The 25,049-nt window shown below is 44.1% G+C and overlaps 1 protein-coding gene across 4 annotated transcripts; it reads right to left on the reverse strand.

Annotated features, from left to right (window-relative positions):
* Positions 1 to 221: 221 nt before the first annotated feature.
* On the reverse strand, positions 222 to 25,041 carry LOC109507263 (myosin heavy chain, fast skeletal muscle). Of its 4 annotated transcripts, XM_019856619.1 has the most exons (41): positions 10,966 to 11,050; positions 10,815 to 10,862; positions 10,501 to 10,726; positions 10,085 to 10,228; positions 9,851 to 10,007; positions 9,736 to 9,763; positions 9,529 to 9,637; positions 9,204 to 9,296; positions 9,064 to 9,127; positions 8,883 to 8,981; positions 8,694 to 8,797; positions 8,454 to 8,592; positions 8,258 to 8,376; positions 8,015 to 8,164; positions 7,751 to 7,921; positions 7,355 to 7,661; positions 7,205 to 7,281; positions 6,675 to 6,762; positions 6,476 to 6,593; positions 6,268 to 6,391; positions 6,048 to 6,184; positions 5,704 to 5,959; positions 5,347 to 5,589; positions 5,087 to 5,263; positions 4,849 to 4,994; positions 4,649 to 4,739; positions 4,174 to 4,563; positions 3,929 to 4,055; positions 3,716 to 3,834; positions 3,429 to 3,625; positions 3,142 to 3,325; positions 2,893 to 3,058; positions 2,664 to 2,788; positions 2,224 to 2,532; positions 1,954 to 2,157; positions 1,753 to 1,878; positions 1,500 to 1,670; positions 798 to 902; positions 625 to 720; positions 413 to 544; positions 222 to 335 (listed from the first exon to the last, which is right to left on the reverse strand). In XM_019856619.1, exons 3-41 carry the CDS (start codon positions 10,705 to 10,707, stop codon positions 315 to 317), a joined length of 5,820 nt encoding a protein of 1,939 aa, XP_019712178.1. In that variant the 5' UTR covers positions 10,708 to 10,726; positions 10,815 to 10,862; positions 10,966 to 11,050; the 3' UTR covers positions 222 to 314. The 4 variants fall into 4 exon arrangements, with proteins under 4 accessions (XP_019712178.1, XP_019712251.1, XP_019712416.1 ...); XM_019856692.1 differs by lacking the exons at positions 10,815 to 10,862; positions 10,966 to 11,050 and adding an exon at positions 24,726 to 24,894 and having other exon boundaries at positions 10,501 to 10,557; XM_019856774.1 differs by lacking the exons at positions 222 to 335; positions 413 to 544; positions 625 to 720; ... (36 more) ...; positions 10,815 to 10,862; positions 10,966 to 11,050 and adding exons at positions 15,150 to 15,202; positions 15,348 to 15,479; positions 15,573 to 15,668; ... (35 more) ...; positions 24,672 to 24,894; positions 24,985 to 25,041.
* Positions 25,042 to 25,049: the final 8 nt, after the last annotated feature.

Raw genomic sequence — 25,049 nt, forward strand, 5'->3', positions numbered from 1 at the left:
GAAATACTTAATTTTATTTTGAAGAGACTTAAAGGATACCTGTTTAGTTTCAGGCACAACTCATTGTGAGTCATAAGCTGAGTCTATCATATGAATGTATTGTATTAGAGTATATCCACAAATAAAATGCATTTCGACGTATTGATTTTCGCATGTGATCCTTCAGTAAGACCATTAAAAAGTGTGGTATGAAACCATTTTTAATTGAGAAAACCGCAAACTTTTTTTCCAAAGCATTTATTACTTTCATTGAATTCAGAGATAACGGGGTCCATATTGTATGGAACCCTCCACAATTATATCACCATTTTTTTTTATTCAGTAGCGTCACTTCCCTGAAAAAGAAAAGCATCAAATATTATGAGTCGTCCTTGAGAGATTGTACATTTGACGCTTAAAATTAATATGTTACCTTTCCAGCATCACGACTCTTGGCCCTCAGCTTGTTGACCTGGGACTCTGCGATGTCAGCACGCTCTTGAGCCTCTTCGAGCTCATGCTGGACCTTCCTGAGCCTAGACATGTGAGTGTTGGCCTGCTCCTCCTGCAAGAGAAAATTGAAGATGTTTCCGTTTTATGAATCAATGTTCATTTTTTTGTCAAATTGTAATGTCGTGGACTTACAGCCTCCTCGGCTTGTCTTTTGTAAGCCTTGACTTTCATTTGCAGTTTATCCACCAGATCCTGAAGCCTCGTCCCGTTCTTCTTGTCCTCCTCAGTCTGCACAGGTAAACGTGTGACGTTGTCACTGCTGTTCCAAAGTGGAAAGCTGTGAGTTGTGGTGAAGTGGAACACACCTGGTAGGTCAGTTCCTTCACTCTCCTCTCATATTTGCGGACACCTTTAACAGCATCAGCTCCGCGTCTCTGCTCAGTCTCGACTTCGGTTTCCAGTTCACGGACCTGAAAAAACGCACACGCATTTTTTAACATAGTAGAAATATTGGGACAGATTCTTCTTGCCCAGACAAACTGGCAGTTGTTCAGAAATTCTGCAGACTCTAAAGTTCCACCTGGGAATTGATTTTAAGGTTTTGTTGCTTCCGCATAAAATGTTAGCTTAGCGTCTTCCTAACTTGCGGATTTTGTGGTACCTTACGGTCACAACATGTTGGTGTTTTGGTGACTCTGGAAGCTAAAAAGTGAGCAGGTTATAGAACATTCTCCATTCAGGCTCCAGTACAGTACTGTGGAATTCCTTACGTATGCAAATTAGAGCAGCTACCTCTGCAGAAATGTTTAAATCTCAATTTAGCACTTGTTTGTTCCCTTTTGTATTTGGTAAAACCACATGTAATGCAACTAATCACTTGCTGTGCCTCACCCACTGAGATCTGTATTTTGGCCTGTTTTACTGCCGCCTCTCCTCTCGTGATCTATGGACCAGTAAAGCCCTTTGAAAATCTTTTGTGACTAAGGGTTGTATGAATAAACATGACTTGACTAAAGAATAAAATTAGATGAATTCTCTTGTATGGCCCCTGTACGTGCGGTCCATACCCTCGACTCGAGTTTCTGGAGCTGCTTCTTGCCACCCTTCATGGCGAGGTTCTCAGCCTCATCCAGACGGTGCTGCAGGTCCTTGACAGTGACCTCCAGGTTCTTCTTCATTCTTTCCAGATGAGCGCTGGTGTCCTGTTCCTTCTTCAGCTCCTCAGCCATCATGGCAGCCTGAGGTGTTGAGATGTTACACAAATTATTTGCAATTTCTTACCAATCATTGCATCGTTTCTGGGTTTGTGAGTAGACTCACATCAGTGATAGCCTTTTTGGCCTTCTCCTCAGCATTTCTTGATTCCTGAACGGCATCGTCCACTTCACTTTGGATCTGGACGAGGTCAGACTCCAGCTTCTTCTTGGTGTTCAGTAGACTGGTGTTCTAAAATTTTGAGAAAGTTATTTTGAGACAAATGATGGCGGCAGTCATCTCGACGTCAGCTAACGGAAACCACACCTGAGAGTGAAGCAGCCCGACACGCTCGCTAGCATCGACCAGCTCCTGCTCGGCCACTTTGCGTCCCCTCTCTGTCTGTTCCAGAGCGGCTCTCAGCTCCTCGATTTCAGCCAGCATCAGGCCGTTCCTGCGCTCCACCATGGCAACCTGCTCCTTCATGTCTTCCTGGCCTCTGACAGCATCGTCAAGGTGCAATTGGGCATCCTGGCAAAAACCAAATCATCAGTTCTATGTTCATGAGCATTTCTGAAGCAGAGACGAGAAGCTCACCTTGAGTTGTCCCTGGACATTCCTCAGTTGTTTCTGGGCTTCAGCAGCCTGCCTGTTGGCGTGGCTCAGCTGAATCTCCATCTCATTCAGGTCTCCCTCCATCTTCTTCTTAACTCTCAGTGCGTCATTCCTGCTCCTGACCTCAGCATCAAGAGTGCTCTGCATGGAGTCAGTCACTCTCTGGCTGTTCCTCTTGATCTGCTCCATCTCTTCGTCCTTCTCGGCCAGCTTCCTGTCAACCTCCCCCTTGATCTGGTTGAGCTCCAGTTGGACGCGGAGAATCTTGGACTCTTCGTGCTCCAGTGTGCCCTGTGCGCGAGAAACGTGACCTCAGTAACGTTGAATAGAGAAAGGCATCGTTTTGTCACGTCAGCAACACAATTTTAAACTCAGCACAGAGTATCGTGGTGATTAGAATTCATGCTACTATCATGTGATACCTCTGCCTCTTCAAGAGCGGTCTGAATCTCAGCCTTTTCACTTTCGACCGTCTTTTTCGCTTTTTCCAGCTCATGGATGCTTTTTCCGGTCTCCCCAATCTGTTCAGTTAGATCAGAGATCTCCTCTGCAGGTCAAAAACATTTTGATTATTATTACAATTATAAACGATATTTTTCGAAATAACCATTGTGGTCATTTCTCCTCGATGTAGACCGCAAAGTGACGCACGCTGCAGGTTCTTGTTCTCCCTCTTCAAGGTCTCCAGCTGGTCCAGAGCCTCCTCATACGAGTTCTTCATCTTGAACAGTTCAGTACTGAGAGAACGGGCCTCCTTCTGGGATCCTTCCAGCTCCGCCTGGCCCTCTTCAAACTTCTGCTTCCATTCTGCCAGGACCTGGAAAGTTTTAGACGTTTAGAAATGAAGTACGAGAAGGTACTGGATTTTACTCACGTCATTGAATTCAGTTGCTAGCTCACCTTATCAAAGTTCCTCTGCTTCTTGTCCAAGTTGGCAGCCAGGGCATTCGCTCTCTCCACATCGATCATGAGGTCCTCCACCTCCCCTTGCAGCCTCTGCTTGGTCTTTTCCAAAGAGGCACACTTGGAGTTCACAGCTTCAATGGACTCCTCGGCTTCCTGGAGACGCTGGGCAAGCTTCTTCCTGTAATGGGCAATATTTTTTGGGGGGTTGTCATTTATGTGTCGACAATTGAACACACTTAAGACGTATGAATAGAATTCCGAGAGGTGTCCAAATGATTTACTTGGCCTCCTCCAGCTCCTCGGTGCGCTGGATAGCATCCGTCTCATATTTTGATCTCCACTGCGCCACCTCACTGTTGGCCTTGGACATTCCTCTCTGGAGCTCAGCTTTGGCCTCCTGCTCCTCCTCAAACTGCTCTCTGAGCAGATCGCAGTCGTGGCGGGCAGACTGGACGGCATGGGCCAGGGCATTCTTGGCCTATAAAGTCAAAACAAGGACAGCAGAAATGGCAGATGAATACTGGATAGAAGACCTGGGAAGGATGGTTCTAAATATGAGCTCTTCCACCTTCACTTCCTCCTCAATGTGTCTCTTCAGCTCTTCAATCTGCTGAGTGTAAGCCTGCTTGCCCCTGGTCAGCTGGGAAATGAGAGCTTCCTTCTCTTCAAGTTGACGAGCAAACTCACCTGAGCAACGATATACGTGTGATTGACTGGTGATTGATTTCGCGACGACCACTTGGTGTGGGAAATCAAACTGAATATGTGTTGGCTGACTCACCGTTCTCTGTTTGCAGTCTTGCCTTCTGTGCGCTCAAGTCATTCAGCTGCCGTACATTCTCGTCATTTTTGGACTTAATTTCACTTAACTGGTCTTCAAGAGTTCTGCACATTTTCTCCAAGTTGCCCTGCAAAGACAAGTTTATTTCAAATCATCTTCCAAAGACAAGGTCATGTTTTTGATTTGTTTTCCATGATGTTTGGATCCAGAGTACAATGGGAGTTTTCACAAAGGCTGATGCAAACCTTTGCTTTAGCAACAGCCTCCATGTTGCTGGAGAGGTCATCAATCTCCATCTTGTACTCGCTCTTCTCCTTCTCCAGCTTCTGCTTGACACGCTGGAGGTTGTCGATCTGCTCGCCCAGCTCTGCGACGCTGTCGGCCTGCTTCTTGCGCAGAGCGGCAGCTGTGGCCTCGTGCTGCAGGGTGGACTCTTCCAGATCACGACGCAGCTTCTGGAACTCAGCCTCTCGCTTCTTGTTCATCTCAATCTGCGCGGCCGTGGCTCCGCCGGCTTCCTCCAGCCTCTCGCTGATCTCCTCCAGTTCTCTGGAGAGGTCAGCCCTCTGCTTCTCCACCTTGGCTCGTGCAGCTCTCTCAGCCTCAATCTCCTCTTCCAGTTCCTCAATACGAGCCTAGGTTTGATGATCGTATTGACAAGTGTATTACCTGAAACACAATGAGATCTTCATATCAACTCGAATAAGATCTCCAATTTACCTGGAGCTCCTTAATCTTCTTCTGGAGCTGAGCACCAAGAGACTGTTCGTCCTCAATCTTGCTGAGCAGCTGGCTGGTCTCAAAGTCTTTCCTTTGAGTGGAAAGGAAAAAATATAAGATCCATTGTATTTGTGTTTGCAGCAGGGAGGAGATTTATACATCCACATACTGTATATTTATAGATAGATATTTTCTCTTACTTTTTGATTTTCTCCTCAGATTGTTGTTTATCATTCTCCAGGTCCATGATGGATTCCTGAGCCAGTTTCAGATCACCCTCAAGCTTCCTCTTGGCCCTCTCGAGGTCCATGCGGAGCTTCTTCTCTTGCTCCAGCGAGCCCTCAAGCTGTTACATGACAGTTTTGGAATAATGACGTTTGAACGATATTCTACCTGATTTCACCTGAGTCCTTCAAGTCATCAGAATGGTGTTCTTACGTCATCCACTTGCTGTTCCAGCTTCGTCTTGGCCTTGGTTAGAGTGTTAACTTTGTCTTCCTCTGCCTGAAGATCGTCCAGTGTTTGCTGGTGGGCCTCCTGAAGGGCTTTCTTCTCTTTTGTTAACTTGGCAATCGACTCATCTTGAGATGCCATCTCCTCCGTCAGGTTTTTCACCTAAAACATTCATACGATATATCGTTGCCATTTGTTTTTGCTCGTGACAATCAAAATCGAGTCAAAGTCAAAATGAGGTTCACCTTGTTTTCAGTGGCGTGTTTCTCCTTCTCCACTTTAGCCAAGGTGAGTTCCAAGTCGTCAATATCTTTCTTCAGCTCTGAGCATTCGTCCTCCAGCTTCCTTTTCTTCGCCGTCAGCTCAGCGTTGATTTCCTCTTCATCTTCCAGTCTCTCGGTCGTCTCTTTGAGCTTGGCCTCAAGCTGGATCTTGCTCTTAATGAGTCCCTCACATCTTTCCTCGGCATCTGAGAGGTTCTCACTTTCCTGTTGTTAAAAATGAATCTTGTTAGTGTGAACTAAAAAACTTTTTTTGGCACAAGAAGAAGTGATGTTTCAGCTCTGTGAGTTATCTGGTAACGTGTCTCAGGGATCACTCACAGCTGCCACTTGCAGTTGCAGGTCATTCTTCTCCTGTAAGAGAGAAACCATTTTCTCCTCCAGTTCTTTCTTTTTGGCCAGAGCAGTCGCCAGATCAGCTTGCATTTTGCCATAATTCTCCTTCATCTGCGCCAGCTCTTTCTCCGTCTCAGCACTCTTGAGGAGTGGCTTGATCTTGAAGTAAAGATGCATCCAGGGCCAGTTTTTCACATTCATGAATGAGCGCACGTTGTACTGGATGGTGAAGATTGCTTCTCTATGAAACACGGCATGAACGAATTTTTGATTCGCTGTGTGTTGTGCTTGGCGCCATGTGTGTTTTTCCAGCGAAAATGTATTTCTACCTCCTCTCCATCATCTTCACAAACTCTTTCCTCATGAGGAATCCTCGGCAGAGAGCCTGAGTCATGGTCACCAATGCAGCCAGTTTCTCATCTCGCATCTCCTCCAGGGTACCCAGCAGACCGGCTTTGAAGAACACCTGTGCGGGATTAAATAATAGTTGTAAATTGCCAATCCATGCCCAAGCTATCCCCAAACAACATGTAGCTATTCGTGACACACCTTAGTGTGTCCAAATCTGTACTGAGTGTGATCCACGTCAATGGAGCCCAGCAGTTTCTCCGCAGCCTTCTTGTTGTCAATGAACTGACCCTCGGGGATGACACTGGCGTTCAATACTTTGTATCTGCAAAAGAATGAGAAACCTGTTTCGTTTACCGAATTGTAGGTTCATCTTAAAAACAACTTCCGGTGATTTCTTTGCAGCGACCTTTGCTTGAAATCCCCGTAGAGGATTCTGCTGGGGAAACCCTTCCTGCAGATTCTGATGCCCTCCAGCACACCGTTGCACCTCAGCTGGTGGATGACCAAGAAGTTCTCCATAAGACCTGAACATTGTTGAAAATATTTCATTGCAGTCTCAATTGAGTGTTGAGAGTAAAAAGCCCAAAAGTAGGATGACATCAAACCTGGGGTCTTTGTTTCATTGGGAATCAGGCAGCGCACAAAGTGAGGATGAGTGCTCCTTAAGTTGGTCATCAGCTTGCCCAAGTTCTCCTAAGATGTGAAATATCATCATTGTAACAACCATCAACGAGTCGATATCACTTTAATTCAGGCCGATGCCAGTATGAGTCTTCACTCTTGAGTACTCACCGATACTAAAACCACATACTGATACCACTGGTACAATTTCAATGAATGCAATGGCCGATAATTGTCTTTCTGACACACATGATAATTCACTGATGTGTCAAATGGTCTCAATGTTGCACCGACTACTGGCAAGGAAGATTTATTCAATGACAGATATTTTGGGGGTGGGGGTGGGGCTTCAGTATCGGTGGCTGGTATCGGCACCCTTCACGAGTACCCAATACCTTAAATAAGGCCTGCATCAACCCAATACCTGGTCATACCTGTCATACTTTATAGCTGGTACAGTATTGGTATTCGTCCACCTCTGTAAAATATTCACATATATGATTGATGACTTTACCCTGAACAGAGCCGAGACAGTCTGGAAGGAACCACCCTTCTTTTTTCCACCTCCCTTCTTGCCACCACCGCCGCTCTCTGTTTTACAAATGATTGTCATTATATGCAAACCCAAACAACATTTCCAATACTTCCCGTATGAGCTTCATACCTTCAGCTGAAGCATGGGTAGCATACAACATGCCCAGCAGTTTGTTTGAAGACTTCTGGTAAAGTTGCACAACGGAGTCATTCAGTGGGTCCTTGTTCTTGTCCAACCAGCCAGTGATATTGTAGTCCACTGTACCGGCATAGTGGACCAATGAGAAGTGGGCCTCGGCCTTGCCCTTTGCTGGTTTTGGCTTCTCAAAGGCCTTGGTCTTGCCAAGATGCTGATCGTACAGCTTGTTCTTGAAAGAGGAGTCCGTAGCCTTGGGGAACATGCACTCCTCTTCAAGGATGGAAAAGATGCCCATTGGCTATTGGGGGAAATAGCGTCGGTCATTTCGGAAGGAGCTCTGAGATTCATCATCATTTTCTCAGATAGCTGCAGGCACATTTTTCTCACCTTCTCAATAAGCTCAATGCAAGCAGCCAAGTCCATCCCAAAATCAATAAAGTCCCAATCAATGCCTTCTTTCTTGTATTCTTCTTGCTCCAGGACAAACATGTGGTGGTTGAAAAACTGTTGCAGTTTCTCATTGGTGAAGTTGATGCACAGTTGCTCCAAGCTGTTGTACTGCAGGACGCAGCCATACAGTCCATGATAATTAATTCATTGATGTCAAGTGTACGGACAGTATATTACCAGAAATGTTGTCATGTCACTTACATCGAAGATCTCAAACCCAGCGATATCCAGCACCCCGATGAAGAACTGTCTGGGCTGCTTTGTGTCCAACATCTCATTGATGCGGATGACCATCCACAAGAACATTTTCTCATAGACGGACTTGCACAAAGCTGAGACAGAGTTGTTGACCTAGAAAAATTTTCGGGTCGTTTTAAATCTTAACATTATTTTATAAAAAGAAAACAAAAACAGCAATACCAATCGTGGGTATAAGTTGTTTACCTGTGGGACTGTCTGACCTTTGGTGACAAATTCATTCCCAACTTTGACTCGAGGGTAGCACAGAGCTTTCAGCATGTCAGCTGAGTTCAGACCCATGAGGTAAGCGATTTTATCAGCCTCTGGAGAAAAAAAAAAAGTTTCACCTTGTGAAATTTTTGTATTGTGTGTGGAGACATCACAGCATTTGTGTGGTTACCCTCAGTGCCATCGGGTTCCGCCTGCTCCTCGCGCTGCTTCTGCTTGAATTTCATGTTGCCATGATGCATCACGGCACCAGTCAGCTTGAAGATGCTAACCTTTTCCTCGCCAGTGAAGCCCAGGATGTCAATAGCAGTCTGCATTCATACAGATAACATTGACGTCATCATCACACCAATGCTTTTTGAAGCGAGGTTATTCTTTGTCGCGATTATGCGAATCGTCATATCTGACTCACATCTGTTGCGATGAACTCCTCGACGTCATTGATGCTCTTGACGGTGATTTCACCCTGGCTGATCATTGGGTAGTCATACGGGTTGGTGGTGATCAGAAGAGCCTCTGGAATGAAGTTGAAGGAACACACAAATCAGTTTTTCCTATTTGACTGATTTTTTTGGGGGACATTTTATGTCACGTGACACACCGAGCAGTTCGGGCTTATGTCCGGTCATCAGCTGATAGAAGATATGATAGCTCCTCTCCGCAGACAACTGGAAGGTGACACGGGACTTCTCCAGCAGATCTTATCATTTGTTCAGACAAACGGGAATTGACATGGAGCCAACTTTGCTTTTGTGCCGTTCATGCGGTGACTGAAAACTCACAAGTTTCAATATCAGCTGAAGCCAGTTTGCCGGTCGAGCCAAAGTGGATTCTGATGAATTTACCCTGAATGGATGACCGGGCACGTGTCAGCTTGGCTTGTTCACAGTAAATATGCGGCAGTTGAAGTCAAGCGACTTACGAAACGAGAGGAGTTGTCATTCCTCACAGTCTTGGCATTACCGTACGCCTCCAGCAGAGGGTTGGCTGCAATGATTTGATCTTCCAGGGAACCCTACAAGGGCAGAACGATGCTGTCAGCAGATTTTTAGCCGACTGACAAATGAGGCTCCACCAAGAGAAGGCCACATGTTCTTTATTTTGGGAGTTTTTTTTTTTTTTCCGACATTCATTTCTCATATAGTCGCACCTTCAATGCCAAAATTCAAACATATGCCAGAAGTGGGTATTTGCCAGTGTCAGTATGGATTGGGCTGATGCTCTTTTGAATGTAATTCTAGTTTTACCTGCATCTTCCCAGATGTCTCAACTTTTTTGCCTCCAGCAACTGCAATTGTTGCAAAGTACTGGATGACACGCTTGGTGTTGACAGTCTTTCCGGCACCGGATTCTCCACTTTGGGACAACAAGAATAATATTAATAGCTCGTGTTGTGTTCAGTACTTCATGAAATATCGTGTTGGGTTTTTTTGTCAAGATGGGTTGAAACTCACGTGATAAGGACAGACTGGTTCTCGCGATCTATGATTGAAAGTAAAAATAAATAAGACACATTGATCGAAAGTTGATCAAAAATGCGATTTTATAAAAGTTTATTGTGATGTTTACCAGTGAGCATGAACTGATAGGCGTTGTCAGAGATGGAGAAGATGTGGGGCGGGGCCTCAATCCTCTTCTTGCCTCTGTAGGCCACAACCACTGTCTGGTCGTACACGGGAAGCCACTTGTAGGGGTTCACCACGACGCAGAACAGGCCGGAATAGGTCTGGGAAGAGATTGCATCGCTCTCGTAAAGCTCCCTACTTGTGACTAATCCATGACTTCGGTTCAAACTGGACTCACGTAGATCATCCAGGATGCAAAACGCTCTTTGAGGTTATACAATACAGCAGGCTCGTTGAGGTGGGTCATCATGGCCATGTCCTCAATTTTATCGAATTTGGGAGGGTTCATTGGATGGATGTCATCTTCTTTGACGGTGACTGTCTGCAGGGCAAATCAAGTTTGTCTTTTTTTCAGAGGATTTGCTAACACATCCAATAGAGCATCTTGAGTCAAAATGGAACATTGAGTTAATGCGCTCGGCTACAGTATGTCACACTATGATCATTCTGAGCTATTTTGTGAGTGAAGGTCTCGTAGGTTTAACCCTTTCGTGCATTAATAATGGTAACCTGTAACCTGATAAGATGATAAACTATCCACTGTAGTAACCGCTGTCCTCGAAAGGGTTAATTTGGAGCCTCAATTGCACTTACCTTTTTTGAAATTAATGTCTCCACAGTGGCTTTGCCCCCCTCCCTTTTGATGAGTTTGCCCCTGAGGTACATCTCCTCGGGATCAGTGACAAAGTAGGCTGTTTTGGCATCAAAGGGAGCAGACTGAGCCTCAATCCGCTCCTTCTCTGGCTTGCGCAGGTACATGGCCGCCACGCCATACTGCTCCATCTCCGCGTCGGTGCTCATGGTGGCACTTTAATGGAGACTGCGACAAGGCACGGTTCAGACATCCTCTCTTTTACATTTGTCTTTTTTTTTTTTTTTTGCAAATCGCCATCAGAGATTGTAATTACCTCTTATGGTCCCAACAGAAGATGAAAATCGGATTTGGTCTTATGATCCTAGGAATAAGGGAGATGAAAGATGAGTCAAGGTTTGCATATTTATTTGAAAATATGACCACAAAAAAAAGAAAAAAAAACATTGATGCCATTTCTTACTAACCTGTGTTGGAAGCCTACCAGTTATTGTCAGAGTCCTGGGCACTGTCTTTTATAGAGGAGGCCAGTCTCCTTGGTAGGTGTGCCCTGCTCGATTTGGTCATGTATTCTTGTCATGTTGTCGCTAATCCTGTGACATTGACATTTAACGTGATTGTGTTGCCTTGTGCCTAGTTTTATGGTTGTCGTGTATTCTATCCCCGCCCCGAGCCCCCTTTGCTGAAGCTCAAGGTAAAAAAAAGAAATTAAAAATAATACCCACTCATAAAATTGAGAAATTATTCAGTTGAACAATTACAAGACACTAGCAGTGTGATATAGTGAGAATCCAGTTATGTTATTGTTGAAATTGAATTGCTAAAATGTTTAGATATTATATTTATCACACTGACAGTGTTGATACACTTAAAAAATGAATCTAAGCTCCGTTGTCCTTTTTCTAAAAAAAAAAAAATTTAAAGATGACGATAATGGAATTCACCCCCGCATATTTGAGGTTGCTTGGGATCTACGATGCGCAAATGTTGTTTCCGACTCAATTATCAGCGACATGTGATCATCTTGACATGGCGCACCGTGCCAGGCGCTGGCTTGGTTTTGGAGAAGCACGCAAATGTCATTGGTATACAGTTGCAGAAAAGTTAGGCTGAGCGCCATGCCGGAAAACTTGAGGAGGGATTACATATCCTCTTGGAATGCGGTGGATGAACAGTTGTCATCCAGACTCAGATAAGACTCCGAATTAGTCCCGTGCAATAAACAAGATGGTAGAGATGCCATGATCAATAAAAGCACAAGCCAAGACCAATGTCAATTTCCAAGAACGGCGTTGGCAAAACGCGTCTTCCATTTTAGCACATTTCCTTCTTAATGCGATGAATCTGTTTGAGTTCCAAATATGGTTTGTTGAGTCAAGCTTTGCTGCTGCCTTTTAAATTTAAGGGAGATGACCTTGAAGCAAAGCAAAGTGTTTAAACATGTGCTGGAAACACATGGTATTTCAAACAAGGTCAAAAGTTTTCCCAGATGGCCTGAATAGAATTGATTCTGACATCTACTCGAGTTGAGTTAAAGTTCACCATCCGTCATTTTATTAGGCTTTTTTTTTTTAGCCGTACCTGTTGCACTGGTTTTGCTTTCGGTTCTATTTTTGGAAAAGCAAAGGTCTACAGGTGGTGTCGTAAATAGGTGGCAGTTCCCTGGCGCCGAGATGCATCATGCGCCCAGTTGTTTGACACCTTGCGGCTCGTCGTTCATCTCCAATAAAGTTGTGGTTTGTTAATGTAGCGCATGACTGCTTCTTGGGTCACCTTGACTTCAGCTGCGAAGACGCGGTGCCATTGTTCGGAGCGGTGACAAAATGTTGCAGCCCAGATCAGACTGGCATTGTGATGGCGTCACTATTGAACTCGAACCTGTTGAATTTGTCAAGTTAAATATAGTGTGAGTGTAATGGACCTAAAGTAGAGAAATTCTTGCCAGCTTTTCATGTCTCCTGTGTGGAGTCCGATTCTTAAGATGGGCTTTGTCAGAAACTAGCAATAGCGTCATAATTTCGCGTTACCTGATCGTCTGATCATTTATGTAAAAATATTTCTCCCCTTAGCACGTTCTTGTGGATGTAGATCCTTTTTAAGTGCCCGCCCCCTACCGATTGACTCCCCCCGACATCAAGCCCTTGAACTGAAATAAAACACCTCCAAAATGTTTTGAGACGAGGAGTCTGACACACTTTAAAAGAACTCTCTAAGACGTCCTTTCGACTTTCACCTCTTTATTTGAGAGAGTGCTTTTAAAAGGCCAAATCAGTTTTCTAGAATGGACGATAGAAGGTTCTCTGCCATCAGCAAGACAGTAATTTATTGCATGGCAGCGAAGCGGGGTCACTTGCAGTCCATGTGAGCATCCTAGCAAGCAAAAGTGAAAGATAATTCCACATGAAAACAAATAGAGTTAACAATTAAGACTTTTGGGACAATAAATATTGCCTTTGTCATTATCAAGAACTTTTTTTGTCTTTATGGGCAGTCCGCCGCCAAACAAAGACCACTGCCAAACAAAGCCCGCTTTAACGTCAAACTATATCACAGCAACTAAAAATAGAACACCGGTGTGGTTGAAATATCTTTAAAATAGCAAGTATTCCCATGTGCTTTCAAAGCAAATTGCAAACTGCACGATTTGAGGAAATACACGTGACTTATCAAGCTATACAAAAGCTTTTGTGTTTCAAATATAGTCTGACTGAGGATGTTCGGTAATGATGGTCCTGTGAACTGGTTAAGGGATTTCTCTTAATTTATGCTGTCATCACTGGGCTAATTTGAGCTTGCAAAGCAAGCAAGTGGTACGAGAGAGGGAGCGTACTTAACATTTCTGCAACAGTCCAGAGCTTATAATAGGCTTATTGTCATTCCACAAGTATCGTTTACACAGCAGTGCTAAAATGATGTACGTACTGTGAGACTAAACTTGTCAGTGGCATTGAATCTTCAACTGCAATGTTGAAAAGCAAGCAGTCGAGGAGTTATTTTGAGAAAAATAATGAAGCTGTGCTGTTTTATTCATCCATGAAGATGTTTTTTGACCAGTTTTGATCGGCCATTTTGAAACTGTCACTTGGATTGTGGCGATGCGCAAGATGAACACGTGAGGTTCATCCTTTGAATAGACTGAAAGGCAAAGACATTTTTAAAAATCATTTAAAAATCTTTACACTGCCGCAAATACATTTTTTGTGTGTGGCGCGCTGAGTTTACAGTGTACAACTTGAGATATAAAAAAACATGTTAACTATATTTTGACGAATGTATGACGTGTTCTGTCGCATTATAATTTGTTGTTAAATGTTGACTATATTTATTTTTCGGAAAGAGTTTGAAGTCATGAAATGTATTGACGTCTACTAATTCCTCCACTAGATGGTGCAAGTACACCATTTTACACTGTTGTCGTGCTTTTTAATTGAATTCATTTATTTTTAATGAGATAATCCAGAAGATGTTCAATAGAATACATTGCGGCCGTAGGTGTGTCTGAAGTATATGTTCAATAGTTTTTGGGACACTTCATCTACACGTTTAACAAATGCATGGTTAAAGAGGAGCTATAGGGAACATATCACTTTTTTTTGTGGCCCGTGTAATTCATTGTGAGTGTGCATTTTTAGATGTGGCAGCTTTCTCAAATAGAAAGGCGTTTTCAACAGCCTGGCTCGGTGCCATCAACATTGAATACAGATTTCATATACAGCAAATCGTAAGGGGCTAGATGTCGTTTAAATAAGGGGCTAGATTTCGTTTAAATTTAAATTTCTATCACAGTTTCTTTCTTCAGTGCGCAGCAGACACGAATCAAGTTATGAATTCAGCTTCAGCTGTTCTTGTTTTACTCAGCAGGTCACCACTTCATTTACATGACTGCTTGCCTCCGGAGGTGAAAGTGCATTCTAACAAGGTGCAATATGGAGTGTTCAGTTGACTGTGAGAGTCGTGGCATAGCTGTAGGATAAGTTTACAAGTTTAACGTTTGCAACAGATTGCATGTCTGGTATTAGTCAGCAAAAGTTCAGAGAGACTTGCAAAGACAAGCAGAGTTTATTGTCGGTTGTCACAGTCAGGCTTACACCTGATCTGTTTTTAGTTTTGTTTTGTTTTTCAGGTTCTCACTCGGGCAACCCTAATTAGCGTGACCAAAATAAATGGCATTGGGTTCTTGCCACTTTGCTTAGAATACAAGTGATAGGGGAAAGGCATCTTTAACTAGGTCTGACAGGACATATTCACATATGGGCTTTTACTTTGTCGTGTACATTGTAATTTTACTTTGACTACATGTCGTGTTACTTTTGCAAATGGAAATTAAGTGATGCAAGGTACTGGTTTATCGCTAACCACCTTTGCTTTTTGCTTTGACAAATTCACAAACCAGATGTGATAAAACGTACCCAGTGTAGCTTCAAAAGCTGCTATTTCATTTTACAAGAACTTGAGATTGATGAATACAATAGAAGAAACTTTATTGAGGAAAAGTCATTTCAACAGCGACTTCATATTATATGAGCTCTGTTGAATGTTGTCCAAAGAGAGTTCCTTATTGAGCGGCATCAGACTAGGAAAAAAAACACACACACACAAGAACAAAATTAACTTTCTATTCAGTTGCATTTCAACAGCTACTTCATATTATATGAGTTCTGTTGAATGTTGTCCAAAGAGAGTCCCTTATTGAGCGGCATCAGACTAGGAAAAAAAAACACACACAAGAACAAAATTAACTTTCTATTCAGTTGATCTAGTACTCCATCATGTTGCCAGTGCCCAACTTAAGTCTTAGAATTTAAGGTCTGGTAAACTCTGGTGAGCATTGTCATGATTTTTCAGTTACCTTTCCAACATCACGGCTCTTGGCCCTCAGCTTGTTGACCTGGGACTCTGCGATGTCAGCACGCTCTTGAGCCTCTTCGAGCTCATGCTGGACCTTCCTGAGCCTGGACATGTGAGTGTTGGCCTGCTCCTCCTGTGGAAAATTTAGAGTTAGAACAGAGATGATGAAAAAAAAACCCGAATCATTTTAGCCAATATGAAAAATACATTTCTTAAAGTAACTCACAGCCTCCTCATACTGCCTCTTGTAAGCCTTGACTTTGAGCTGCAATTTGTCCACCAGATCCTGAAGTCTGGTCATGTTCTTCTTGTCCTCCTCAGTCTATGTCGAGAAAAATATGGATGTATTGAAATGTGGATTTGCAAACTTTACAGGAGGGCACAGAGATTTCAGTGAAATGGAACACACCTGGTAGGTCAGCTCCTTCACTCTCCTCTCATATTTGCGGACGCCTTTAATAGCGTCAGCTCCGCGTCTCTGCTCGGCATCAACTTCGGATTCAAGCTCACGCACCTGAAGAGGAAATCCCCCAAAGAATGATCTCAGGTGTACACTGTGGGATACTCAGAAAGAAATATATACAGTACGATATACGATGACATACCCTCGACTCAAGTTTCTGGAGCTGCTTCTTGCCACCCTTCATGGCGAGGTTCTCAGCCTCATCCAGACGGTGCTGCAGGTCCTTGACAGTGACCTCCAGGTTCTTCTTCATCCTTTCCAGGTGAGCGCTGGTGTCCTGCTCCTTCTTCAGCTCCTCGGCCATCATAGCAGCCTGAGGTCAAGGGTATTGTAATCGATATTTCAAAATCTTGATTGGGCTGTTTGTGGTGTCAGGAAATTATGCGTGTTACGACTCACATCAGTGATAGCCTTCTTGGCCTTCTCCTCAGCATTCCGTGCTTCCTGAACGGCATCGTCGACTTCACTTTGAACCTGGACAAAGTCCGCCTCCAGCTTTTTCTTGGTGTTGATAAGGCTGGTGTTCTGCATGTTAAGGGTAAGGGATTGAATTTGGTTTGGTTTGCATCCCCTGTTTAAGAAACAGATTTTGGTTTGAATTACTGAGCATGAACCTGAGAGTGAAGCAATCCGACACGCTCGCTGGCATCAACCAGCTCCTGCTCGGCCACTTTGCGTCCTCTTTCAGTCTGCTCCAAAGCAGCTCTCAGCTCCTCAATTTCAGCCACCATCAGGCCATTTCTACGTTCGACCATGGCAACCTGTTCCTTCATATCTTCCTGGCCTCGAATAGCCTCATCAAGGTGCAATTGGGCATCCTGAAAGAAAAAAAAAAGCATCAGTTTTATGTTCATGAGCATTTCTGAAACAGAGATGAGAAGCTCACCTTGAGTTGTCCCTGGACATTCCTCAGTTGTTTCTGGGCTTCAGCAGCCTGCCTGTTGGCGTGGCTCAGCTGAATCTCCATCTCATTCAGGTCTCCCTCCATCTTCTTCTTGATTCTCAGGACGTCATTCCTACTCCTGACCTCAGCATCAAGAGTGCTCTGCATGGCGTCAATCACTCTCTGGCTGTTCCTCTTGATCTGCTCCATCTCTTCGTCCTTCTCGGCCAGCTTCCTGTCAACCTCACCCTTGATCTGGTTGAGCTCTAGCTGAATACGAAGAATCTTGGCTTCACCATGCTCCAGTGTGCCCTATGGCAAAAGTTGAAATCGTAGCTTTGGTTCGCCAAGTTCGATCTGAACCAATTGAAATCCAGACATTTGAAAGATTAAAACATTGTTTACTGAACCTCTGCTTCCTCCAGAGCTGTCTGTATTTCAGACTTTTCACTCTCCACAGTCTTCTTGGCCTTTTCCAGCTCATGGATGCTCTTTCCACTCTCACCAATCTGTTCAGTCAGGTCAGAGATTTCCTCTATGAAAGAAAAACACAAAATATGAAAACACATCCTTAAGACAAGGGAAATAGAATTATAGAATATGTTGAAAGATCTACCTTGATTTATGTTTAGACTGGACTGGACTAGTCTTAATGTTATCAAAGTACAGTACTGTATATGATTGTGTTGATATGTTACTGATTGTCACAATGCCACTTGGGTATGGACCGGAGAGAAATTTATTTTGGTTGCATATCTTCACTAAAATTCAGTGAGTCACTCACGCTGCAGGTTTTTGTTCTCCCTCTTCAAGGTCTCCAGCTGGTCTAGAGCCTCCTCATACGAGTTCTTCATCTTGAACAGTTCAGTACTGAGAGAACGGGCCTCCTTCTGGGATCCTTCCAGCTCCGCCTGGCCCTCTTCAAACTTCTGCTTCCATTCTGCCAGGACCTGGAAAGTTTTAGACGTTTAGAAATGAAGTACGAGAAGGGACTGGATTTCACTCACGTCATTGAATTCAGTTGTTAGCTCACCTTATCAAAGTTCCTCTGCTTCTTGTCAAGGTTGGCAGCCAGGGCATTCGCTCTCTCCACATCGATCATGAGGTCCTCCACCTCACCCTGAAGCCTCTGCTTGGTCTTCTCCAAAGAAGCACACTTGGCGTTCACAGCCTCGATGGATTCCTCGGCCTCCTGAAGTCGCTGGGCAAGCTTCTTCCTGCAATCGGCAATAATTTTTTTTTTTGTTTGTTTTGGGTTGTGATTTACGTATAGAATGTTAGCTACTCAGAAAACAATGAAAAGTAGAGTTTCGAGAGGTGTCTAAATGATTTACTTGGCCTCCTCCAGCTCCTCGGTGCGCTGGATAGCATCCGTCTCATATTTTGATCTCCACTGCGCCACCTCACTGTTGGCCTTGGACATTCCTCTCTGGAGCTCAGCTTTGGCCTCCTGCTCCTCCTCAAACTGCTCTCTGAGCAGATCGCAGTCGTGGCGGGCAGACTGGACGGCATGGGCCAGGGCATTCTTGGCCTGGTAAGCCCAACAAAATTAAATTGAATTGATTGTTTCACTTACAAAAAAAAAAAGTATTGCGATGCAAGAGGAGGATGGCACCTTGTGAGTCAAAAGAACTCCGTTGATTCCATACCTTTACTTCTTCCTCGTTCATCCTCTTGAGCTCGTCCATTTGCTGAGTAAAAGCCTGCTTGCCCCTGGTCAACTGAGAAACAAGGGCATCCTTTTCCTCAAGCTGACGAGCAAACTCACCTGAATGACAAATGATGATTGTTATTTGAAAATTGACATTGCACATTTCGTCGGTTTTACCACACCTGGCTTACCGTTCTCAGTTTGGAGTCTTGCCCTCTGAACGCCGACATCATTCAACTGACGGACATTCTCATCATGTTTGCTTTTGAGCTCTCCATACTGGTCTTCAAGCGTTCTGCAGATTTTTTCCAAGTTGCTCTGTCATCAAGGAAAACGGATTGTTCACTTTTAGTATGTGATCGTTCAGATCCAAATAATTTCCTTTCATAAATTATTCTTGCCTTGGATTTAGCAACAGCCTCCATGTTGCTGGAGATGTCATCAATCTCCATCTTGTACTCGCTCTTCTCCTTCTCCAGCTTCTGCTTGACACGCTGGAGGTTGTCGATCTGCTCGCCCAGCTCTGCGACGCTGTCGGCCTGCTTCTTGCGCAGAGCGGCAGCTGTGGCCTCGTGCTGCAGGGTGGACTCTTCCAGATCACGACGCAGCTTCTGGAACTCAGCCTCTCGCTTCTTGTTCATCTCAATCTGCGCGGCCGTGGCTCCGCCGGCTTCCTCCAGCCTCTCGCTGATCTCCTCCAGTTCTCTGGAGAGGTCAGCCCTCTGCTTCTCCACCTTGGCTCGTGCAGCTCTCTCAGCCTCAATCTCCTCTTCCAGTTCCTCAATACGAGCCTAGGTTTGATGATCGTATTGACAATTAAGAGTATTACCTGAAACGCAATGAGATCTTCATATCAACTCGAATAAGAGCTCCAATTTACCTGGAGCTCCTTAATCTTCTTCTGGAGCTGAGCACCAAGAGACTGTTCGTCCTCAATCTTGCTGAGCAGCTGGCTGGTCTCAAAGTCTTTCCTTTGAGTGGGAAGGAAAAATACATGCTCCATTGTATTTGTGTTTGCGGCAGGACGTAGCAAGAATATCTTAAATTTACTATTTGTTTCTGTCTCTTACTTCTTGAGTTTTTCCTCTGATTGTTGTCTACCATTCTCCAGGTCCATTATGGATTCCTGGGCCAGTTTCAGATCACCCTCAAGCTTTCTCTTGGCTCTCTCAAGATCCATGCGGAGCTTTTTCTCCTGCTCCAGTGAGCCTTCAAGCTGTTACATGACATTTTTTTTTTAAAGGTAAATGAGACATGATCTTTAAACGCTCTTCACCCTGATTTCACCAGAGTCATTAAAGTCATCAGAATGGTGTTCTTACATCATCCACTTGCTGTTCCAGCTTCGTCTTGGCCTTGGTTAGAGTGTTAACTTTGTCTTCCTCTGCCTGAAGATCGTCCAGTGTTTGCTGGTGGGCCTCCTGAAGGGCTTTCTTCTCTTTTGTTAACTTGGCAATCGACTCATCTTGAGATGCCATCTCCTCCGTCAGGTTTTTCACCTAAAATATTCAGGCAATACAGTATGTCATTTCCATTTTTTTCTGCCTGTGAGAATTGAAATTGAGTCCAAGACAGAATGAGGTTCACCTTGTTTTCAGTGGCATGTTTCTCCTTCTCCACTTTCGCCAAGGTGAGTTCCAAGTCGTCAATGTCTTTCTTCAGCTCTGAGCATTCGTCCTCCAGCTTCCTTTTCTTCGCCGTCAGCTCAGCGTTGATTTCCTCTTCATCTTCCAGTCTCTCGGTCGTCTCTTTGAGCTTGGCCTCAAGCTGGATCTTGCTCTTAATGAGTCCCTCACATCTTTCCTCAGCATCTGCGAGGTTATCGCTTTCCTACATATAGACCAAAAAAAATCATACACTTATTTATCAGAATAAATCTACATTTTATATTGATCCAGGAAGTTAGCTCAGTTTGAGACTGCATTTAGAGAAGGCCTTTGTGAATCGTGCCTTGTATTAAACTTTCTATTTACCGCTGCTACTTGCAGTTGCAGGTCATTCTTCTCCTGCAGCAAGGAAACCATTTTCTCTTCCAGCTCCTTCTTTTTGGCCAGAGCAGTACCCAGGTCTGTTTGCATCTTTTCATAATTCTCCTTCATCTGCTGGAGCTCTTTCTCAGTCTCAGCACTCTTCAGGAGTGGCTTGATTTTGAAATACAGCTTCAGCCATGGCCAGTTTTTCACGTTCATGAAGGAACGGAGGTTGTACTGGATGCTGAAGATAGATTCTCTGGGGAGGGGGGTGGAGGGTGACACATGGATTTGATTGCAGTCTGCCTTCTTTGGGGACCGCTAAATACGCAGCTTCGACATACCTCCTCTCCATCATCTTGACAAACTCTTTCCTCATAACATATCCTCTGCAAAGAGCCTGAGTCATAGTCACCAGCTCAGCCAGTTTCTCATCTCTCATCTCCTCCAGTGCACCCAGCAGACCAGCTTTGAAGAACACCTAGGTCACCAATTGAAGTAAATGAATCATTACCAAGTATGTATCCGACAGAATACATGAATGTCATCTCTATTTTGTACTCCATGAATGCACCTTTGTGTGTCCAAATCTATACTGAGTGTGATCCACGTCAATGGAGCCCAGCAGTTTCTCCGAAGCCTTCTTGTTGTCAATGAACTGACCGTCGGGGATGACACTGGCGTTCAGTACTTTGTATCTACAAAAAACAAGGCTGGATGGTTAACTACTGCACATTTTATTCAGTTCACTTTAACCCTTTCATGCACCCTGTAACCTGATAAGCTGTCCACTGGAGTAACCGCTGTCCCTGAAAGGGTTCCTTAGTGAAGACATTTTAACAAAATTAAAGCTACCTCTGCTTGAAATCCCCGTAGAGGATTCTGCTGGGGAAACCCTTCCTGCAGATTCTGATGCCCTCCAGCACACCGTTGCACCTCAGCTGGTGGATGACCAAGAAGTTCTCCATAAGACCTGAATGCAAAAGAAGTTTCGTTTTTACTGACTGCAGTTCAGGAAAATAACTTAAAACGTCTTACCTGGGGTTTTCGATTCGTTGGGAATCAAGCAACGCACAAAGTGAGGGTGAGTGCTCCTCAAGTTGGTCATCAGCTTGGCCAAGTTTTCCTGTGGATCAGCAAAAAGAATTCCTGGTTAGTCACTTTCCAATATGACCAAAGTTTGACTTTTTTTCAGAACTCTTTTAGAAAACATACTCTGAAAAGAGCAGACACAGTCTGGAAGGAACCACCCTTCTTCTTTCCACCACCCTTCTTTGCGCCAGATTCTGTGTATCAAAACAAGTGCGAGTAGAAGAGGTCCATCTCTCAAATGAATCTTCTAATTTTACCTTCAGCTGAAGCATGAGCCGCATATAACATAGCCAGCAGTTTGTTTGCTGCCTTCTGGTAGAGTTGGACAACGGAGTCGTTCAGTGGGTCCTTGTTCTTGTCCAACCAGCCATTGATATTGTAGTCTACTGTACCGGCATAGTGGACCAGTGAGAAGTGGGCCTCGGCCTTGCCCTTGGCCGGCTTTGGCTTCTCAAAGGCCTTGGTCTTGCCAAGATGCTGATCGTGCAGCTTGTTCTTGAACGTTGTGTCAGAGGCCTTGGGGAACATGCACTCCTCTTCAAGGATGGAGAAGATGCCCATTGGCTGAAGCAATACAAACCAGTTCAGGATTTCTTCGATACTTACAAATCAAGCTGTCATCAAATTGAATCTTGTCTGATTTCCAGTGTGTGTCTCACCTTCTCAATAAGCTCAATGCAAGCAGCCAAGTCCATGCCGAAGTCAATGAATTCCCATTCAATGCCTTCTTTCTTGTATTCTTCTTGCTCCAGGACAAACATGTGGTGGTTGAAAAACTGTTGCAGTTTCTCATTGGTGAAGTTGATGCACAGTTGCTCCAAGCTGTTGAACTACAGTATCCCGTTGAATCAGTTCAACGATCTGATCTTTTTAAAGATAAAATATGTGATGAGTGAGACTTACATCGAAGATCTCAAACCCAGCGATATCCAACACCCCGATGAAGAACTGTCTCGGCTGCTTTGTGTCCAACATCTCATTGATGCGGATGACCATCCACAAGAACATTTTCTCATAGACGGACTTGCACAAAGCCGAGACAGCGTTGTTGACCTAGTGAAGAGATGTTCGGGTGGTCATTGGTTTAAAAAAAAGTTTCCTTCAATATGGAAATACTTCTGGAGTTTCAATTTGATTTTTCTGACCTGTGGGACAGTCTGACCTTTGGTCACCATCTCGTTGCCAACTTTGACTCTGGGGTAGCACAATGCTTTCAGCATATCAGCTGAGTTCAGGCCCATAAGATAAGCAATCTTGTCAGCCACTAATAAAAGATACGATTGAACAGTGAGCTTAGACATGAATGTGAGTTGATCTTCCACCCTCGATACAGTCGCTGTCATACCCAAGACTTACCCTCAGTGCCATCGGGCTCAGCCTGCTCCTCACGCTGCTTCTGCTTGAACTTCATGTTTCCATGATGCATCACGGCACCAGTCAGCTTGTAGATACCTAGTTTCTCTTCTGCGCTGAATCCCAGGATGTCAATAGCTGTCTGTACATTACCCATTGTTATTTTGGATTGTAATCATTCTTTCCCCTTCTAATGATAGAGTAAACCTCAATAGTCGTATTCAGAACTGCATCCTCACATCTGTTGCGATGAACTCCTCGACATCGTTGATGCTCTTGACAGTGATTTCACCCTGGCTAATCATTGGGTAGTCATACGGGTTGGTGGTGATCAGAAGAGCCTCTACCAAGGTTAAAAACAAAAAGCACAAGTTAATAATTCAGTAACTTCAAGTGGGCCATTTTCTGGGGATATTATCAGCCTTTTTTTTTTTTTTTGGGCGCAATCCTAATTTACCCAGCAGCTCAGGTTTATGTCCAGTCATCAACTGATAGAAGATATGGTAGCTCCTCTCAGCTGACAACTGGAAAGTGACACGGGACTTCTCCAGGAGATCTAAGAGTCGTAATTAAATGGGTCTCAGTGTAGTAATGTCACATTTTCTATGATTGTTATTGTCCGACCAAACAGTCTTGAGTGTATTTTTACTTGTACTTGCAACAAGTTTCAACTCACACGTTTCGATATCAGCTGAGGACAATTTTCCACTGGAGCCAAAGTGGATCCTGATGAATTTACCCTAAAACACATGCACGTATATAGATTAATTTAACTACAACAACAAAAGCAGAAGCTTTTTGATTCAATACAATCACATTGAGGGATTAAAACAAAGCAAAACATGATTTCATTTACTTACGAAACGAGAGGAGTTGTCATTCCTCACAGTTTTGGCATTACCGTACGCCTCCAGCAAAGGGTTGGCCGCAACAATTTGGTCTTCAAGAGAGCCCTGCAAAAAGATGCATTTAAATAGTGTCATGGTTGTTCTCCCCCAATTCTGTTAATACGTACAGTAAAGTACAGCAGGTAAGCCATTTACCTGCATTTTGCCTGCTGTTTGTTGTTCAGACTTCTTGGAACCAATAGCTGCAATTGTTGCAAAGTATTGGATGACACGCTTGGTGTTGACAGTCTTTCCCGCGCCGGATTCTCCGCTGCATAACGTAAAACCAAATTAAGATTTAGACTTTATTTCCTCTCAATAAAAATAATAATCAGATATGATTCGCTATACTCACGTAATCAGGACAGACTGGTTCTCACGATCTGCAATGCGAGCATCATTGACACAATTTCACTCAACATCTTTGCATTGCTGTCAACACTTCAAGTCACTTGGCTTTTCTTACCTGTGAGCATGAACTGATAGGCGTTGTCGGAGATGGAGAAGATGTGGGGCGGCGCCTCAATCCTCTTTTTACCCCTGTAGGCCGAGACACACGTAGCGTCGTACACCGGAAGCCACTTGTAGGGATTCACGACAACGCAGAACAATCCAGAGTAGGTCTGCAAAATCCGAGATGAGAAGTGAGCGGCGCAAATGCATATGGTGATTAAAAAAAAAAAAAAAAGATAGCTATGAAGTCGAAACTCACGTAGATCATCCATGAGGCATAACGCTCTTTGAGGTTATACAATACACAAGGTTCATTGAGGTGGGTCATCATGGCCATGTCCTCAATTTTATCGAACTTTGGGGGGTTTCTGGGGTGGATGTCATCCTCTTTCACAGTTACGGTCTGAATAATGAGACAGGATTTTAGTCTTCATTCACTGGAGGATTATTGAGAGTAAAACTGAAAGAATGCTACAGAGTTTAGTTAAGCAAGGTCAATAACTCACAAGATCAAAACGGTCTTACGTTAATGAGAAGTGGAAAGTTGTTGGAGTACGACAATCAGTTGCCTACCTTTCCACCATCAATTTCAACTGTGGCTTTTCCACCCTCCTTCTTTGTGAGTTTACCCTTGAGATACATCTCAGCCGGATCAACCACAAAGTAGGCGGTTTTGGCATCAAAGGGAGCTGCCTGAGCCTCGATCCGCTCCTTTTCTGGCTTTCGGAGGTAAATGGCCGCAGCGCCGTACTGCTCCATCTCTGCATCGGTGCTCATGGTGGCACTTTAATGGAGACTGCAAAAGTATTCAGATGGTGCCGATTGTTTGGTTATGCCTCCGGCCACAAAAAACATTACTGAATTTAGTGTTGGTAAGCTCTTTTACCTCTTTCTCTTCAAAATAATGAATCAAGGTTACTGTGTCCAATAGAGTCTCGCGGTGCTGTAAAA

This window comes from Hippocampus comes, unplaced genomic scaffold, assembly GCF_001891065.2.
Source record: "Hippocampus comes isolate QL1 unplaced genomic scaffold, H_comes_QL1_v1.1 scaffold171, whole genome shotgun sequence".
NCBI lineage: Eukaryota > Metazoa > Chordata > Actinopteri > Syngnathiformes > Syngnathidae > Hippocampus > Hippocampus comes.